The sequence below is a fragment of the Syngnathoides biaculeatus genome, chromosome 2, assembly GCF_019802595.1.
Source record: "Syngnathoides biaculeatus isolate LvHL_M chromosome 2, ASM1980259v1, whole genome shotgun sequence".
NCBI lineage: Eukaryota > Metazoa > Chordata > Actinopteri > Syngnathiformes > Syngnathidae > Syngnathoides > Syngnathoides biaculeatus.
The window spans coordinates 23814412-23834753 of record NC_084641.1 but is presented as its reverse complement, the minus strand read 5'-3'; the positions used below and the strand labels follow the sequence as shown (position 1 = coordinate 23834753).

At 43.7% G+C, this 20342-nt stretch overlaps 1 protein-coding gene across 9 annotated transcripts in view; it reads left to right on the top strand.

Moving 5' to 3' along the window:
* The window catches only part of hspg2 (heparan sulfate proteoglycan 2), a 112748-nt gene extending 93411 nt beyond the window's left edge, over positions 1–19337 (top strand). For 5 of the 9 annotated variants that reach the window (XM_061842269.1, XM_061842284.1, XM_061842314.1 and 2 more), the window contains 25 exons: positions 1008–1170; positions 1612–1709; positions 1795–2061; positions 2219–2331; positions 3474–3621; positions 3702–3818; positions 3941–3958; positions 5233–5317; positions 5407–5551; positions 5626–5728; positions 5810–5919; positions 5996–6104; positions 6179–6277; positions 6464–6685; positions 8019–8263; positions 8352–8523; positions 10765–10887; positions 11127–11177; positions 13223–13298; positions 13383–13461; positions 13740–13787; positions 15359–15429; positions 15511–15594; positions 16125–16228; positions 17232–19337. In XM_061842269.1, coding sequence (XP_061698253.1) covers positions 1008–1170; positions 1612–1709; positions 1795–2061; positions 2219–2331; positions 3474–3621; positions 3702–3818; positions 3941–3958; positions 5233–5317; positions 5407–5551; positions 5626–5728; positions 5810–5919; positions 5996–6104; positions 6179–6277; positions 6464–6685; positions 8019–8263; positions 8352–8523; positions 10765–10887; positions 11127–11177; positions 13223–13298; positions 13383–13461; positions 13740–13787; positions 15359–15429; positions 15511–15594; positions 16125–16228; positions 17232–17404 — 3023 coding nt within the window. In that variant the 3' untranslated portion in view covers positions 17405–19337. The remainder of the gene's footprint in view (positions 1–1007; positions 1171–1611; positions 1710–1794; positions 2062–2218; positions 2332–3473; positions 3622–3701; positions 3819–3940; positions 3959–5232; positions 5318–5406; positions 5552–5625; positions 5729–5809; positions 5920–5995; positions 6105–6178; positions 6278–6463; positions 6686–8018; positions 8264–8351; positions 8524–10764; positions 10888–11126; positions 11178–13222; positions 13299–13382; positions 13462–13739; positions 13788–15358; positions 15430–15510; positions 15595–16124; positions 16229–17231) is intronic. The other 4 variants (XM_061842276.1, XM_061842297.1, XM_061842290.1 and 1 more) reach the window with 4 other exon arrangements.
* The last annotated feature ends 1005 nt before the right edge of the window (positions 19338–20342 follow it).

Here is a 20342-nt window from a genome sequence, read left to right as displayed (position 1 = left end):
TTTAACGTGTGGCCGCAATCGCTTCCATGTACGTTCTGTGGAGACTGCTCCATCCCCTTTTTTTTTTTTATCATAGTTAATGAATGCGAGTTTGTGTAAAACCAGGGGTCATTTTTTTTAAATATTGGTATTTTTATTGAATACTAGCTGAAAAGATCGATGGATTCCGGCAAAGGTTATCGTGTAGTGAATACGCTTCCGCGTTCACGAGCCGTCAACCCGTCAATATGTGGGATGTATTCCTTATTGAGAACAGATCCAGCAACAAATTATTTGTACGCATCCAGACTTTTATACGCTTTCAAACTTTTCCGCGTAAATCTCGACGACTCACTCACCAGATAAATGTGTAGGTCCAGTTGTCCAAGACAAGCGGCAGCGAATTAACAGTCTAATTTCTTATCGGCGAAAACATCGACTTTGGCATTAAATATGAGTCCTCTATGCCAAGTGTCTCTCATTTTTCCACGTACCTTCGTTTATTATCACCTTCTAAATGTTTAACGGTATCGGACAAAACTCTGGGCATCATGCTATAAGACGTATTTTCGTTTAGTCTCAATGGACTTTGAACAGTGCTTTGTTTGACTAGCATTATGGCGATGTCACATTATTTTGGGGACGTAGGTGCAGGAGCTCTATTTGATATGGTCTCGGGGGCCAAATATGTTTACATCGGATTATAGCCAGATTTTGCCCACAGATGTGAGACTGACAAATATGAGATACATGTTCTAACTTTTATCAGATTCAGAATTGCTTGTTGCAATATTCCTTGTCCACCTATAGAAATCTGATTCTTTTTTTTTGTGTGTGTGTTGGTATGACAGTTAAACTCTTTGAATCCTTGAAATCAAACATAAATTAAGCTTTTTGTTCCAACACTTTTGACTGAAAGTATATTAAATATGAACGCCTCAGCCAGATTAAACAATGTATTTGATCGGTGCACCGTCGGATCACTGCAACGGCGACGTACCCATACGCCGCGATGTTGTGTTTTGCAGCGCCATTGGCGGTGCGTGTGTCACCGCAAGTGGAGGTGAAGGCCCAGGGCAGCGCCGTCGAGTTCACGTGTTCAGCAGCCGGTGGGCTGGAAACCAAAATTGAGTGGCTGAAAGAAGGAGGTGGCCTTCCGCCCAACCACCATGTCAAGGACGGCGTGCTCAGGTGACGCAAAGCCCGAAAATTTCCCGTTATTTGTACATTGTCATGATGGACAGTGTGTATAGATGTCTCGAGTATGTATGCATTTCTTTCGGTTTGAGCTCCTTGGTAGTACGTGCACACCTCCAACGGTGCTAAAGGTTTAAATCTGCTTCAGTGGCATTATGCAGTTTATACACTCCCATCCCAAGCCCCATTTATTCCCAGATGTTTTTAAACACTGTAATATTGTATGTACGGATATTTTTTTCATGGTTATTTATAACACCATACCGCATAGGATAATTTTCTCCATTACATGACTGCATACTCAAAAGTTGACTCTTACAATTTCTGTTAATAACAAATCACCAAACATATCCTTACATGGGCTTAGTTCACGACATCTATTAATTTAGTTTGGTTAATATTGATATGGAATTTTAAAAATGAGCTCTTTTTCAGGATTGAAAACCTTGAACAAAGCAATGAGGGTGTTTACATCTGCAGAGCGAGCAGCGCTTATGGTCAGGCTCAGGACGCAGCCAGGCTCACGATCCAAGGTATGTTTCTTTTTATATGGAATCAATTGACAATCTTCATTCAGTTATCAATATGTGTAAAAAAAAATCTTGTTTTTCTTTACAGCACTGCCCAAGGTGATGATCAACGTGCGCACCTCGGTGCAAACCGTCATGGTTGGGAACACGGTGGAGTTTGAGTGCCAAGCCGTCGGTGACCCCGAGCCCACCGTCAAGTGGAGCAAGCTAGGTGGGCCTCTGCCAACCCACATCGTGGTGATGGGTGGCATGCTGAAGATTGAGCGGGTGACGGAGGCGGACGCGGGACAGTATCGTTGCACGGCCACCAATGACGTCGGCTCGGTGCAGTCTCAGGTGGTCCTCAATGTCCAGTGTGAGTATGTTGTCAATAGATCGAGGCTCTGTCGTAAATATATTCATATTAGAAAGAAGGGGAAAAAATGGAATGTCTGAAGGGGCACTTTTTCCTGCGTGGAAGACGGCGTCGCTGCTGACGGTCCCTCATTGTTTGTATTTGTTTGTTTTCATAGCGCTTCCTCAAATTTCTGCGCTCCCTGAAAGGAAGGAGGTGACGGTTGGATCTGACGCCGTTTTGCCATGCTTGGCATCGGGATATCCTGTACCTGAGATTAGATGGTCCAAGGTAAACAAGAGAAAGTTGCTTTAACCCATTCATGGGCAGGCTGGCAATTTTTTGTCTTATTGAGATAAAAGTCTCCTAAAAGGCCACAATCAAGGAAGGGCAAAAAAAGATGTACCCTCTCGCGGGCAGCGTCCCAAAACTGGGACAGGTATGTTATCAGTTCTGTGAAGTGGTACATACTAGAGATGTGTTTATTAATTAATTCTTATTCTCGAACGACATTTACGCATTAATAATACTGACGGATTAGCATTTAGAAGACAAACTTGGTTGCATACTGAGCTTTCTCCCTGTCTTCTCTTGGAAAACGCTCCAAGTATACGTACTTGAGGCAGCCATGTTGGGTCAGGAAGGAAAGGGAAATAACTCCGTGCTAACTTTGACCGATGAGTTCTCCTCTCCTGGTACCAAATTATGGCTTCAGATTAAAACCCTTAAATATTTTGATATACTGAAGGATAAAATGCGTGAAAATCATGATGTCCCAAAAATGGGACGCTGCCCACGAATGGGTTTAATGTTTTTCTGAGGGCAACTGGGGTCAAAGGTGGAATTGGGTGATTAAGGTCGTGGGGCCAGAAAAACTTTGCTCATTTTTCTGGCCCCACGACCTTACTGGATGAACTTAATGTATCCATTCATCCATCCACCCATCCATTTTCTTAGCCGCTTATCCTCACGAGGCTTGTCGGAGTGCTGGAGCCTATCCCAGCTGTCAACGGGAAGGAGGCGAGGTACAGCCTGAACTGGTTGCCAGCCAATCGCAGGGCACATGGAGACAAACAGCCGCACTCGCAATCACACCTAGGGGCAATTTAGAGTGTCCAATTAATGTCGCATACATTTGCTGCTCATGCTCATCCAGGCATGGGGAGAAACATGCAAACTGCACACAGGAAGGGCCAAGATTGAACCTGGGTCCTCAGAACTGTGAGGCCAACGCTTTCCAGCTGCTCCACCGTGACGCCATTGTGTTTTTATTTCAATTCTATAATCCATTTTGGAGACGCTGGCCAAATGTGCCAAATGCTTGCGAATTGCTCCGTTTTGGGTACATTTTGAGTCCAGCTCGCTTGGTATATACTTTTGTTCCCTCGTGACATCTGAATCCTGTGTTTGTGTGTCTGTGCCTTCCTGTTTAGCTCGAAGGTGAACTCCCACCAAAGTGCTTCCAGGAAGTAAATGTTCTGACGGTTCCTCGGGTCACGCACAGCGATTCCGGGACGTATGTGTGCACCGCATCCAACAAACAGGGCAAAGTAGAAGCCTTCACAAGACTGGACGTTCACGGTCCGTCCTCAATTTTGCGTGCTGCGCTCGTCAATGTGGATTTTAATGCGTCTTAACTGCGAGATGATGTCCTGTTTCAGAGAGAGTGATGCCGTACTTTGCCCAGGAGCCGTCATCCTATCTCACCCTGCCCACCATCAAAAATGCCTATAATGCTTTTAGCATCAAAATTAACTTTAGGCCCGACAATGTTGACGGTGAGTATTATTTCGCTCGGGAACATCGTAGCCTCTGACAATGTTGTCTACTTGTATTATCTCACGTGTAATGTGATTACATCTTCGTCCCTCTCACCTCCCCTCACATATGCGGTGGGAAGGTCTCATATTATACGCCGGTGAGTCTCACTGCTTGAATCTGCAGAAACTCAAGGCCAATGTTGATGCTGCATCCGGCTTCCACACCTTGCAACCAGCTCAGTCGCTTTTGTTGCCGTGAGAATGCCGCAAATGAGTCGCATGCCGCTTGGTTCTTCCGATGCCTTGAAGCCGCAATCGTTATCGGCCGTGTAACGGTCTCATAAGTCAGTGACTGTCAGAGAACAAACTGAAAGCTGATATTAAATTGAAATACAGAAATAAAATGCTGAATGTGCCTGGAATTGTATTTGGAAAGTGTCAGTAATGTTCCAAACAGACATTTACAGAAAGCATGTGTTCCTGGCATGTGGAGATGCACGCCACTCTCGGAGTGGGAAAGTCACTGGCATTGGGCATGGGTCCAATTAGATCAGAACTTTACCTTTAACCGCACCGTAGCATGCCGCTTTTGCCATCCAGCTTGCAAAGGCCACGGTCGAACGTGTGAATGAACTCCCCGCAACAAGCGTACAGTCACTGTCCTGAATGACCGCACTGAAAACCTCAACTCACAGTTGAATGTCTTCATTTGTTAAGTAAATCATTATTCAGTCAGTCGGTGAGCAAGACGCCGTCTTAATTTGAAATGTAAGCCTTGGATAATTGAAGAATGACAGTAAAAATAACATAAAGAGAGAGACACACTATAAATTTGTTCTTGTGGTCAGTACCGGTAAATGTTTCTTAAACTCATTTACAGGAATTTGAAATGTAGAGCTGTTCTTAAATGTACCGCAGATGCATTATTTGCCTTGAGGATGCTAATTTAAAAGTAGAGAGAAGGTCAGAATAGTACAGGACATGTACGAGGGCAGCAGAACAGTGGTTAGATGTGCCGTCGGTGTGTCAGAAGAATTTAAGGTGGAGGTGAGACGGCATCAGGGATCCGCTCTGAGCCCCTTCCTGTTTGCTTTAGTAATGGATAGGCTGACAGATGAGGTTGGACTGAGATAGATAGATAGATAGATAGATGATAGATAGATAGATAGATAGATAGATAGATAGATAGATAGATAGATAGATAGATAGATAGATAGATAGATAGATAGATAGATAGATAGATAGATAGATAGATAGATAGATAGATAGATAGATAGATAGATAGATAGATAGATAGATAGATAGATAGATAGATAGATAGAAGCCCATAAAATGGGATGTCTCACACCTTTTCATCTTCTTTCCTGTTTAGAAATTTTAGGTTAAAATGTTTATATTGTAATTATTTTCTGTTCTTCTTTTTTACACACAGGAATGATCCTTTACAACGGTCAGAGAAGGACTACAGGAGCAGACTTCATTTCTCTCTGCCTCGTGGGTGGCCGTTTAGAGTTCAGGTGAGTTTAAGAATGAATTGAATGTAACCATCCCGAGCTCATATTGAGGAGACGCCAGCAGAAAAAAAGCCTCCATTGTGTCTTTATAGATTCGACGTGGGTTCGGGCATGGCTACCATTCGTGACCCCAGCCCGGTCAAACTGGGAGAGTTTCACACAGTCGAGCTGTATCGCAACCTCACCCTCGGCTACATTGCGGTGGATGGAGGGGAGCCCGTCAACGGCAGCTCCCAGGTACCCCTGCTCTCGTCACATTTAATGTCAGACGTGTCGTTTGTGTTTCACAGCAGCTCTTTTCATCTCTTCAGGGGAAGTTCAAAGGCTTGGATTTGAACGAGGAGCTGCATGTGGGTGGTTACCCCAACTACACTTCTCTGGCTAAAACTGCCGGCATCAAGACCGGCTTTGTTGGTAGGAATGCATAGTCTGGCCCTGGCCAAAATGCGCTAAGGGTGATGTGTTTTTCACCTCCCGTCGCACGGACTTGTGCAGGTTGCATTCGCCAGCTGGTCATTCAAGGTGAGGAGGTCCTCTTCAAGGATTTGGATCCTAGCTCCACTGGTGTCACCAACTGTCCCACCTGCAAGGATCGTCCTTGCCAGGTCAGCTTCCGCCTCCCATTCATAATGTCTTGTCTGCCTCTTATACGCACTTCATTGTTTTCATTTTTCTCTTCAGAACGGAGGCATGTGCGAGGATTCGGACACCAGCTTGTACACATGCAGCTGCCCCAAGGGATTCACAGGCAGCAACTGCCAGCACCACTCTTCCCTTCACTGCCACTCAGGTACGTGCGAACAACCACCCCGGTGCAATGGAGCATGCGACGTCTGTGACCTTTTACTATTCGTGTCTTCGCAGATGCCTGCGGACCAGACGCTACTTGCGTTAATCGGCAAAGCGGTCTGGGCTACGATTGTCGCTGCCACCTTGGCAAGTTTGGAAACAAATGCATGGATGGTAAGACTGAAAATCATTCTCGTCTTCCTGTACGTACTTGTACTTTTGATTTTGAATGGTTCCCTGTTATGCAGATTGGACTGAGGCTAGATAGCCGATGTCCTCTGGTCCAATCAGAGGATTTTGCGCATGTTTAGTCATCGACAACTAGCTTGACGCGTTGTCCCACTTGCTCATCATCCCAAGGGGAACTGGTAACCACTCCGCTGTTCGACGGGGAGCAGTCGTACATCTCCTACCCTCCCCTGACCAACGTCCATGATGACCTGCGGGTTGAACTGGAGTTCAAACCCATCGAGAGAGACGGTCTGATGTTCTTCTGCGGAGGGAAGAAGATGAAAGTGGAGGACTTTGTGGCTCTCTCCATGGCGGATGGGCATGTCGAGTTCAAATATGAGCTGGGCACAGGTAACCTAGACTGTTGATTTTCAAATTTTGCTTTTTTACCTTATGGTGATACAATGGACCTTTACGGTGGCGCTCTTAAGCTCCGACACCTTAGGCATGTCCCACGAGCTTCCAAAATGGCGATTGAACAGAACATGTTTGAAGTAGATTCTCTATCGCGTATTCCAGAAAATACTGGGGTATGTTTTTTGCCAAATGCGTCAGACTTGTCCAAGAGAGTTCCAAAGAAAGGTCTCAACTATTTCACACAAGGATATGTACACAGAATTAAGATTTTGGACGGAGCAGGACGCAATGTCAGAGTTACTGCGAAATGTTGGGGATCGATGCAAAAAAGTTTGACGCCTCACAAACTTCATATTGAAATCCAACAGGATAAAATAGTGGAATCGTACTGCGCATGTAAAGCAGGGTGATTACTTTTTACTTGGAAAGATCACGAGTAATATCATTGTAGTCTTTATAAGTGAGTGGGTGTATTCGTTTGACTTGGCTTGTAATCGAACCCAGTGCTGTCTTGACATTGCATGACATCGTGGATTTACATATCCCTAACCCGACTCTTCGGCATAAAACATTCCACACTTCATTCAGCAAGTCAGTGATACACTAACAAAGTGAAAGTTGTTCTCCTGCAATGTATGAAACACTGATAATAATTCAATCAAACTCAGAGAAGTTACTTCTCCCTCACTTACCTTTGAACATACAGCCTTATGTTTGTTGATATTGTCCACATTTAGTTGTACATGCGCTCTTCCGCGTGCCTTAATCCATCGTAGACACTTCGTCAACTGTGTTTTAGGCTTTGGAAAATGAATCCAGGATATCTTTCATCAGAATTGCACATTCCCCAAGCGCATTTAAGGACCATTTTCTTCGTAAAATTACCTTTTCCAAGTGCACGCTACTGACAACCAGCATTGCTTGTGGGACAATATGGTGAGAGGGGCGTATCATGCCAGGGGTTAAGACAATGCGGCTATCTGATTGGCTATTATTATACGAGTGATTGACAGGTCGGAAAGGTCCATTGTGGACCACTATGATCATGAACCAGTGAGGTCTGAAAAGACATAGAGCAATAAAAACATGTATGTACACCAGCAAAATCTTCTTTTCAAAGATAATGATGTTGGGTTTTGTTATTGTGTTCTTTAATTTTACTGGTGAAAATCTCCACTCATCACACTATTTACATATTTCTTAAATGAATTGAGCGTGACAGTGGTGACAGTATTAAAAGAAAAAGAAAAAAAAACTCTTAGTTTGATATGACTCATCCAGTGGGTCATCACCAAACTTATGTTGGTCGGTCCATTTTGACATTCAGGCCAGGCGATCCTTCGCAGTCCAAAGCCGGTCTCTCTGGGCCAGTGGCACAGAGTTGTGGCCGAGCGGAACAAGCGAGACGGTCACCTTAGAGTTGACCGTGGTCCGGCGGAAAAGCGGACTTCTCCTGGAAAAGCCCAGGGCCTCAATATCCACACCCAGATGTTCCTGGGCGGTGTCCCCAACATGGAAATCCTGCCCAAACCTGCAAATGTCAGCGAGTTATTTACGGGTTGCATTGGAGAGGTGAGAGCTCTTTAGCCGAATCAAAAACGCTCCAGTATCTCACCGTGTGGATTTTGTTCCCTAAAAAAATTCTGCACTTCCTACCCAGGTCTTTATCAACAACAAGAAGGTGGATCTGTCCTACAGCTTTACAGAGAGTAGAGCAATCCGCAAGTGTGTGGACGCGAGCCCTTGCGATCGACGACCTTGCTTGAACGGAGGTCATTGCATGCCCAATGCGGAGTACGAGTACCAGTGCTTGTGCAGGGATGGATTCGAAGGTTTGTGCTCGCAAATCCACCATCCTTATGCTTCCTCTGTCTTCAAAATAATTAATAATACCCAAGGAGCATATCTAATGTTTGAAGAATCTCACGGAACAAAAACAGACAAACAAGCCACAAAAACTCAATTATACATTTTCTATCATCTAATAGCGGAGCATTTATTTGTTCCGTCTGCCATAGGTAGACAAACAAAAATGCATGATTTGTTGGAAAGCAAAGCAAATTTATTTGTATAGCGCATTTCATACACAAGGTAACTCAACGTGCCTTACATGATTAAAAGCATTTGAAAACAAAGAGATAAAACGTTTAAAACGGGATAAAAACAATAAAAATGACAAACAAAATATTTTTAAAAAAGACAATTAAAACTGCATGCAGTGCAAGTAATATGATCAAAAAGTGGATATATTCTAAAAAGCATGAGAAAAATGAAAAGTTCTCAACCTGGATTTAAAAACATTGACAATTGGGGCTGGCCTCAACATTATTATTTTGATTATTATTATTTATTATTATTATTATTGTTCCATTTGTGTGCAGCATAATAGCTAAATGCTGCTTCACCATGTTTACTTTGGACTCTGCGCTCCACTATTTGACCTGAGTCAGTCGATCTCAGAGCGCTACTAGGTTTGTATTCCGTAAGAATTTTGTTTCATGTATTCAAGACCTAAACCATTTACTGATTTATAGATCAGTCGCCGAACTTTAAAATCTATTCTAAAGCTGACTGGAAGCCAGTGCAAGGACTTTAGGATTGGCGTTATATGCTCTGACCGCTTTGTTTTGGTCAGAACGCGAGCTGCAGCATTCTGAATGAGCTGCAGCTGTTTAATACTCTTTTTTTGGGGGGGGAGTCCAGTCAGAAGACCATTACAGTAGTCAAGTCTGCTTGAGATAAAAGCATGGATGAGCTTTTTTTGCACATACAAGACTTGACTCTAGATATGTTTTTCAGCTGGTAGAAGGCAGCTTTTGTGATTGATTTGATATGATTGTTGAAAGTCAGGGTGGAATCAATCAGAACACCAAGGTTTCGGAAAAAATAATATTATGACCAATTAAGCGAAATTTGATAATTTCCCCGCAGCTCACCAGAAGAACTGTTGCGGCATACTGCTTGTGAATCACTGAATTAGATTATGTAATTTTGAGACAAAATGTATGCAATTATAAACCATTACACTATTGGGCAAACATAATGAATTCAATGGGTTCCTTTTGGAAATTTCTGTGATTACAATTTTTGAAAAATAACCACAGAAGCACAATGTTGTTTTTTTTTCCAGATCATTTCCTCCTCCTAAAGCCAACAACTTTCTCTAGTCATGTGCCATAGTTGACATGACATAATATATTTTTCCAAATATGACCGTTAGTTTATCTGAGATTTTGAAAAGGTTAGACTCATAGTTGGACTTTTGAGCACATAATCGAGCATTGACTTTTGAACTGTTTCATTTGTTAGAATTTTGGACTTTTTTTATGGAACATTCACTTATTTGTGTTGTCATGTGATGCGATATTGTCTAAACTGTGCATATCTGACATTGGGTCAGTATGGGATGGTAATTTTCCAGGCGCTGTATGCATAAATGTCAAACTCAAGGCCCGGGGCCCAGATCCAGCCCGCCACAAGATTTTATGTGGCCCGCGAAGCCAAATCCACAGTGTCAATTTCCATAATTTTTGTAAAAATTGGTACCAAAATTTCAAATTGTCATCTATCATAAATGATAATGTTGAGATCTTACAAGCATTTTTGTGTTACCAAACATGAATAGTTGAAAGAAAAAAAACATTACCCTTGATTTCTGATTCCAAAACTAGTTAATCAATTGATGATGTAAGTATGATGAGACGATTCAACATTTTTGTTTCACTGTCGTAACGGCCCTCTGAGGGAAAGCAGAACTACAATGTGGCCCGTGAGAAAAATTAGTTTGACACCCCTGATATAATGCAACAAATACAAATATTTTTTTATTTATATTATATTACATTTCATCATATTTTGTTATCATTTGTCGCTATATTACTTTTAAAAGAGTAAATGCAGCAGTTACACTGCGGTTACATTTTCAATGGAGAAACTTGTAATTCTAACCAAGTACATTTCCAAAGTCTTCTTTCCAGCACTGCATGTAATATGTTCTCATTTGTATTTTTTTTTCCCTCACGATCTACTCTGCCCCCCCCCTTTTTTTTTTTTTTTTCTTGGCGACCTCGTAGGTGAGCGTTGCGAGATCATCAAAGACGTGTGCCACAGTGACTATCAGTGTCAAAATGGCGGCAGCTGCGTTGATGGGCACTGTGCGTGCCACTCGGGATTCACGGGCCTCAACTGTGAAGAAAGTGAGTGTTGAATGCTGTCGGGTAAAAAAAAAAACATGGTTTTGTTCTTTTTCTTGATTTATCATCTTTACACATTGTTTACATTTTCATGGTGAAGTTCGAAACAAGCAGTTCACCAGAATAAAGCACTCGCGGCTCTCCTTGGAATTGGAGATATCCCCATCCGTGTTGCTTGACTGTGCCCTACTCCCCTCGCCCCCCCCCCCCCTTTCATGGCTCTATATATCTTGCGCTCACAGGCAGCAGCTTCCCCGACACCGCTTGGAATTCAGAAGCTAGCCAAGCTAATGGTACAGTATACGAGTCTGACTGATCTGACCGTGACTAACAGGGACCCATTTGAGGCCCAGGGGCCCCGTAACCTCCTGACACATCCCAAACATGTGCCTGCGGTCCAACTGGGGCTCAACTTTGGAAAGCTGGGAAAGGGGACTCGGGACTAAGCGCTAAAAGGACCTGCATTTTTTTTTCCATTTTTACCAACTTCGAAGTGGCCTAATTCTTCTTTTCGTCGTGTCTTTTCATATAAAATAACTGTCATTGTTCTGCCTGTTGATGACAACTAAAGCCGCTGTATTGTTTGTCCCCCTGAAACTATCCAAATCCAAAGGTTGAATGTCCTCCGTGTATGCACTTCATTAACAACTTCCTGTTGCCTGAATGACTTTTACTCGTTCCAGGGTGTTTTATATTGTGCATGGAGTCACATTTGGTGGTGGTGTTTGACGGAAAGTGTGAAGAATTTTATGTTCAAATGCAAAATGCGTTGAATGAACCGCAGATTTTCAATGTGTCCTGGTTTGCAAATTGAGTTTGAGCTTGTCAGGCAGATCCCGACTGAGGTGATACTGCCAAGGAGGCTTAAAGGTCAAGTGTCATCACTGAAAAATTCTAAAATAGATATTGAAATGAAAAGTGAATATAACATTATTCACTTCAATGTCCATATGAAAAAATAAATATGAGCGGAAAGCCGGTCATCCATGCGCAAAGTCGCGGAAGTGTCATCCGACTGGCTGTATCGACTCTCTCTGACGTCACCCCGGACATTCGCCATTGAAAACACGCTGTGGCCCCTAGTATGGGACACGTCCCTTCATACATGGAAGCTTTTTTTCAAAGAAGAGAAGAGCTCACAACTGAGTGAAGTTACCGGGGCAATATTACCCTATTGTCTCGACCCATATTTACATGATATGCGGGTTACTTCTAACAACAGACTCCCAGACAGTATGTATGAGCCAGCCCGGCCGAAGCCGTGCTCATCCGTAAGGCACGGCTTGGCCGGTGGCTCGTCTGCCCATCTACTATGAGACAAGGAAGCTCTTTTCAAAGAAGAGAACATCTCACAATCGAATCAAGTGTCCGAGCCAATATTACCCTATTGTTTCGAGCCATAGTTAGATGATATGCGGATCATTTCTATCTAACAACAGACTCTCAGACGGTATGTATGAGCCAGCCCGACCGAAGCCATGCTTATCGGCGAGGCACGATGTGGAAGCGTTTGCCGGCGAGCCCGTCCGACACGCACATCGACACATTTAGCACCCATGTCATACGTACGCGGATCTTTTGTTACGTTATGAGAGACAGATTACATGGTCCTCTCCAAACTATTTTTTTTTTAGTAGCTGTATCCACACCTACCTGTCATTTGGAACCCACGAAGCTCTCTTCCTTTGCACCCCGTGCAATCCATTTTTCACGATGACCCGGGTCTCTCGGAAACTTATGAAGGGTGAATCCATCCTCCCGGGTGTTCGAGCAATATCCAGCAATGCAACGAGCCAGTACTTTGGCTGACACGAAGGAACAATGAGCTATCTTCCTGCAGGTAAAACTAATAGAAAGAAACAAGTCCGCTTGCGCCAACTACTGCCTCCAACGTGACTTCCTGCTTCTTCTCGAAAACAAATCCCTCGAGAGGATTTTCATGGCGGGAGTTACAAAAAAACATATGTCAAAATCAAGGTTGTGTGGTGAAAAAACGGATGGGTCCATACCGGCTGCTGTTTTTTTTTTTTTTTTTGTAATCAATAACATTCTAAAAACCATCCATTTCATGACACTTGACCTTTAAAGACACGTTAGAGGGAACTAATGACACGATCTGCTTGAAAACGGATTTATTTTACGTATTCCTTTTATTGCTGTAAATGCTACAGATATCCTCAATCACCAAATCAAGTGTGCTACTTCTCCCTTACCCAGCTTGTCTCAGCAGGTGTCAAAACATTTGCCACTGGAGGGCGCCGCAACAAAGCAGATGAGCAGCCCACCTGCTATTTAAATGTATTGATTTGTCTTTTTTTTATGTGCCTATTGCATGTAGATTCCCCCTACCAGTATGCAGCTCATTTTCAGAACGATGGATACATTGCCCTTCCTAAATCCATAATGCAACGAAGGTAATCTTTATGCTTAAACTTGATTGCGCTAGCATTTGTTTTAAGTAGTGATCATAATTATGAGTGCATTTTTGTATTTTTAAGAGCGCATGACTCGCCGGAAACCATCGAATTGGAGATCAATACCCTCTCCTCTAGGGGTCTGATCCTGTGGCAAGGAGTTGTAAGTTTTGATCTTAGTTTCCAAGCAATCCTCATCCTAACCTTGCCATTGCCCATCACCACCGACCGACATCACGTGTAAAGAAGCGGCTGCAAGGATGTTCATGTAACATCCGAGTCATTGTTGTCACTTTAATGTTAACAATAGTTACCCACTGCCGTTTGCATTCACCAAACATTTGCACGGGCCCGTGCTCATTCTCTACCGGGCCATCCGTGCGCATGCTCCGTCCGTGTAAACGCATGTTACTACCCTGACCTCCTCTCCATTTCCTTCAGGAAACCAATGGCACACTCGCTTTGCGAAAGATGCATGCTAGTAAAAAGGTATCCACTCTGACACGAGACACTTTTATTTGCCACGAGTGGACACGGCTGTTTCTATACTAATATGTGCATATCATCACCATTTGGTTTATAATGTTACAACCTTTTTTGCATGATGATTATGTTAGCACAAATTGTTGTATGGGAAGTTAATCTTCCTATTCCTAATGTATGCTACGCTATTGTGAAAATTCTCAATTGGAAGCAGTTTGCTGGTTCACTATGGAAGCATCAGAATTGTGCCACCAGGATTTGAATTTGAAATGTAAAGTGATCACATTTTCGATAGTTGCTACAATCTGAAATCCAACCGGCTACTATTCGCTGTCTGAAATTCAACCGGCTACAATTCGCTGTCCAAAATTCACCGTCCGTGCCACCAGGCAGAACACCCGCCCAATCCAGTTACGCTTTGTTAGTATGTGACTTTAAAAAAAGCGTCACTGGATTGCCTGGGTGACCTGAAGTAACCCTGTATCTTGGCGTTTTGGTCACGAGTGAGGGAGGGATGAAGCGGGAGATCGACAGACGGATCAGTGCAGCGTCTGGAGCGATGCGGACTTCGTATTGGTCCGTTGTGGTAAAGAAGGATCTCAGTCGAAAGACAAAGCTCTCGATTGACCAGTCGATCTACCTTCACCTCTGGGCACGAGCTGTGGGTGTCATAAACAGGACTCGAGGGCGGACCCAAATGCACGACTCGGTGGACAGGAAGGCAGTTAGGGAAAGTCTTTATTCGTTCCAAGGTCGGTAACCGGGGAGTCGGTTGGCACAAGCAGCGGGAACAGGAGCGACAGGCTTATGGAGTTAGTCAGGAAACAGGCGTTGGTCGATACACGGGAGGTTGGCGTCAGCAATGTGGAAGTGCGGGAACGAGGCATGTGTAGCAACGATCTGGCAAAGACAGGGGTTAATCACTGCCGATGAGGTGTGCGCCTCCTAATCAGTGCAGGTGTGCGGGGACCCGCACCGCCAGAGCTGGACCGGCTGGACCGGCAGGACCATGACAGTGGGTCGTGACCAAAAGAACAAGATCCCGAATACAGTGAGTGAGTTTCCTCCACAGGGTGTCCGGGCTCTCCCTTAGAGATAGTGTGAGAAGCTCGGTCATCCAGGAGGGGCTCAGTGTCGAGCCGCTGCTCCTCCGCATTGAGAGGAGCCAGATGAGGTGGCTGAGGCATCTGATCCGGATGCCTCCCGGAAGCCTCCCTGGTGAGGTGTTCCGGGCACGTCCCACCGGAAAGAGACCCCGAGGATGACCCAGGACACGCTGGAGAGACTATGTCTCTCGGCTAGCTTGGGAACCCCTCGGGATCCCTCCGGAAGAGCTGGAAAAAGTGACTGGGGAAAGGGAAGTCTGGGTATCCCTCCTGAAGCTACCCGACCCGGAAAAGCCGTAAATAATTGATGGATGCATGAAAAATTACACTGAAATACAACTATTGAAAATGTGATCACTTTACATTTCAAATCCAAATCCTAGTGGCGCTTAATCTACTTCCATAGTTCACTGCGTCGACTTGCTTCCATCCTCTTTTTAGACACTAAACTATAAACAATTTGACTTCCAGGAACGAGGAGAAAATGGCAAAGGCAAGGACTTTATCAGTCTCGGAATTCACAATGGACACCTCATTTTCAGGTTCGCTTTTGCAATTCCGTAAATGTACTTATTTGGACTGCTTTGAGCAAAATGTCACTGTGATGATTGATTGATTTCCAGTTACCAGCTGGGTAGCGGTGAAGCGAAGATCATGTCGCCCCATTCCATCAATGACGGACAGTGGCATAAAGTTAAGGCTTTCAGGTACGTTACATCTTTACATCAGTACGTACAAATTTGGGAATTTTTAATGCTACAATTATTTGGAAAAATGTCATGTTTAGATGTTAGATCAACTACTGGCCGCTGAATGTGTAGCGGTACACTTGCTTGACTTTGGTCTGTGTGAATGTGACTACAAATGGTTGTCCATGTCTCTACGTTCCCTGTTACCGGTTGGTGAGCAGTTCAGCGTGTACTCCGCCTTTTGCCCAAAGTCAGAAAGCATACGCGGTGTTGAAAATGAACGCCGGATGGATCTACTCCAAATCATCCTCGGAATGCTTACGACGGGGTAGCATCAAGGAAATACTTTGGCAAAGCGTATCATAAATTGTAACTCAGCCAAACTTTATGGACCTTATTTTGTCCATTGAAGCACAGTCATACTGGAACAGAAAATGATAGATAATAGATTTGTCTAAATTGTCTTGAGAATAGAAAGAATACATAAATACGTGTACTCGTCTTAATGCATGGACAACAAAAGCTCTGTTGGTTTCTTTCCTTTGCAGGTCTGGAAAGGACGGCTACATCCAAATAGATGGCGGTTCTGTCCTACATGGACAGTCCAAGGGAAAAAGCCTCATGGTCAACACAAAGGGTCACCTTTACCTTGGTAAGTGGCGCTTAAAGGGGAAATCCAGTGCTTTGCATTAACAATGTATCCAATAGGTCATGTAATATGTACTCTATTTTGACATTGTGATGTTAAATCTTCTCTCATTTAATAGTGTTTTGAGAAGATTTTTATCGACAATTACGAATTTTCAGGGGCGCTGTCATTTTAACAAGTCACATGATCTACGTGTGGCTGTAATTGATGTTGAATATTCGGATGGTTCCTCAGGCAGAATGACGCGGAGTCTGACTACTCGGAGGCAAAAGTGCGGTAATAAAGGCCACCGGGAGCTCCGGGCCGGCAGCCGCAGATGGTTCTTCGGACGGGAATGACGCGGAATCTGACAAGCGAGCTCCGGCGTTGGCCGCGAGCCGAGCTTCTAGGAATTCCTCTGTCTTCCCGATCAACCCATACTGCTATTTCTTCATCGGATGAAGATAAATCCAAGAAATCACCGCTGTTACGTGCTGTTCCAAACACTGGACATTTTTGGAACAGCACGTAACAGGTCACGTACGCCCACGTAGATCATGTGACTCGCGAAAATAGCAGTGCCCCTTAAAATGTTTAATTGCAGATAAAAAATGTTCTCAAAACACTAAATGAGAGAAGATTTAACATCACATTGTCAAAATAGGGTACATATTACATGACCTATTGGATAGATACACTGTTCATACAAAACACTGGATTACTCCTTGAAAACTAAACGACAAAGTGAGGACGAATTCATTGTATCTATTTAAGAACCAACCAATAACATGGAAATATTGATGGCTCATCCTGACGCAAGTTTCGACCTAAATGTGAACGAGTCTCTGTCTTTTTCCTGCAGACATAAATTTGAAGTCCAAAACTGTAGAATGAGTAACAAATATTCACAGCGTCAGGCATGTCCTTTAATGACCTCCACAACTACATGCTTAAAAGCGCTGTAATACATGCTAATTGGTCCAAAGGCGAGTTTGATGACAAGGGAGTGTGTATTGTTGTGTGACAGGCGGCGCTCCGGACGTGGCGGCCATGACTGGAGGGAAGTTTTCTTCTGGAATAACGGGGTGCGTGAGGAACCTGTCCCTGATGAACGCCCGGTCAGAAGATCCGCAGGGCCAGACCATCGACCTGCAAGCCCACGCAGTTCACAGCGTCAACGTGCAGCCGTGCACATCATAGACCGTACACAACACGCACGTGCAAAGACAAACTCACAAATACGTACACATACATGCAGTACACAGACATGCAGTACACACAGACTGTGGAGAGATGTTATCTACACACTCGTACAAAGAGACTGACACGCGTATGACCTTACACAAACTTGGTGCTTAGCTGCTACCAAAAATCAGACGTAAAAATAAGAGCTTGGTGTGGTGAAACCAAAACAAATCAGAAAAACATTAATATTTCTTTTCTTTCTCATTTTTTTTTTTAAATCTGGAAGAAAGAAAATGTGCTGTTTACGTGAAGTACTTTGAGCAGTAGTTCTGGCCATGAAAAATCCCACGGAGTTGGAGAGATTTTGACAGCACTGAATTTTTATTTATATGCGTATGAATCTATATTTGCGGGGGAAAACTTGCAAACTAACCATAACTTTACTTCCTAGAAACCGTTTTGGCATCTAACACTGCTTTAAAAGGAGGTTTTCACCATTGTACTACTACGACTTGATGATGTCTAAGATTTTCTTGGGTGTTTGGCGTGAGCGCGCCCGCTGTTGGGGACGAAGCACGTGCTCGGAGCGCATCCGGCCGCACGCACTTTTCGGCACACAACTCAGGTCACCAACAACAACAAAATCATGATCACTTTTTGACATTAACTTTCCAGCACTTGTGTTTTCTTTTTTTTTTTTTTTGTTCTTTTATGTGAAAAAGAAGACTTGGTGCTAATTCATGTCCGACGCTAGGATACAGAGCATAGCCACGTTACATTTTTTTTTTTAAAGCATATCTGACCCAAGATGGCTGATGTAGCTGCAGTCTGCGACATACAGCACATGTGCCTTTTAACCATTCAGTTCATCCCAATTTTGCTTTTTTAACAAATCAAAAAAAATGTTGACATTGATTCAAAAGATTTTTTCTGGGGTTCCTGTATTGTTGCCCTGAAATGTTTTTTTTTTTTTTTTTTTGTGAGGCAAGTTCAGAATGCTTTTCTATTTACCGAAGTGGCGTTGTTTGATTTCCCCGATGAAATTATTCCTTGTTTGACGCCACAAACTTGTTTGATTGAGTAGATCTCAAAAGTGTGTTTTCATATTTTGTGTGTTGCTTTTGGAAGCCACTTGGGTACGTCTGAGCACGTCTTGAAAGTGTTCGTTAGCCCAGAGGTGCCTTGAGATGTTTGTTTCCGGGATGCTTTAATGAAATGTGTGCTTTTGAGGCAAACACCAAAAGTCAGTGTGTTCTTTGGAGTTGCTGTGACCTGTGTTGCTCCGATCAGCAATGCTCGCCCCCCCCCCCCCCCCCCCCTGCACCCTCTCCCACTTTTTTTTTTGTTAGGAACAACACAGTTTCTCTTTTTTTATGAGCTTAAAATGTTTAGATGAGCACCATCCTGTCAGTTAGCCCTGCTTTATTCTTATTTATTTTACGACGCCTCCTTTCACTCTGCTGTTTTAGAGTTTTGTTTTTCCTTCCTGCATTTCCCCCTATAGATGAAGCACATCCCCCAAATTTCCCCCAGGAAAGTTTTTCCCATCACGAGGCTGAAACGTTCTGTTCTAAAATTGCAGCAAATTGACACCGTTTTCGTTTTAACGTGAAAACGGGATTGGAGGTCGAGTCTCGGCTGTGTTCCGGTTTAGAAAGCTTGCAAGTCAAGTTCTGAAACTGGATTTCAATATGTACATGCATTGTCATGTGAGATTTTTTTTTTCAAACCCAACATTGGTTATTGGTTTGAACTCTTTATGAAAGGTGCACTTTTCATCATGATTTGTTTTTTTGGCTTTGCCTTTTTTTAAACTCTGCACAGTGACAGAAGATGGCTCAATTGAACAATAAAAAAAAGTATATTATGTTACGATCGATTGTTGAAACAACGTGCCCTTACTCTTTGTGTTTCTTAAATAAAAACAAAATTCATGTGCTATTTCTAATATTGTGGGCTTTATTTTGTCAACTGGACATTGCTGTAGTTTAGTTGTTGAGTCTTCTTCTTTTCCTTTCGGCTTGTCCCGTTAGGGGTCGCCACAGCGTGTCATCTTTTTCCACCTAAGCCCATCTTGTGCATTTTCCTCTCGAACACCCACTGTCCTCATGTCTCCCCTCACAACATCCATCAACCTTTTCTTTGGTCTTCCTCTCGCTCTTTTCCCTGGCAGCTCCATGCTCAGCACCCTTCTACCAATATCCCCTCTGGACATGTCCAAACCATCGAAATCTGCCTTAAGCCTTGTCTCCGAAACATCCAACTTTGGCTGTCCCTCTAATGAGCTCATTTTTAATCCTATCCAACCCGCTCACTCCAAGCGAGAACCTCAACATCCTAACCTAACCCTAACCGTTTCTTCAGTGCCACCGTCTCTAATCCGTACATCATGGCCGGCCTCACCACTGTTTTGTAAACTTTGCCCTTCATCCTCGCAGAGACTCTTCTGTCACATAACACATCAGACACCTTCCGCCAGCTGTTTCAACCTGCTTGGACTTGTTTCTTCACTTCCTTACCACATTCACCCTTACGCTGGATTGTTGACCCCAAGTATTTGAAGTCGTCCACCCTCCCTGTAGCCTCACTCATCCTCCTCCGCCCCTCTCATTCACGCACGTATATTCTGTTTTACTTCAGCTAATCTTCATTCCTCTCCTTTCCGGTGCGCGCCTCCATCTTTCTAATTGCTCCTCCACCTGCTACCTGCTTTCACTGCATATCACAATATTATCTGCGAACATCAGGTGTTGAGTGATACTGGGAAAGTGGAAACATTATTCCCAAGAGCATTAGGAAGCGGGATTCAGTGTTGAATTGCAGGTCACACCCAATTCAGTTCACTCTTCACACATTGTCTTGCATTGTTAATAGTTCTTGGAAAGCAGTCAACAGCTGTTGGTTTACCTCTCAAATAAAGAAACCAGAGTGATGGGTGTACTGTCACGTGATG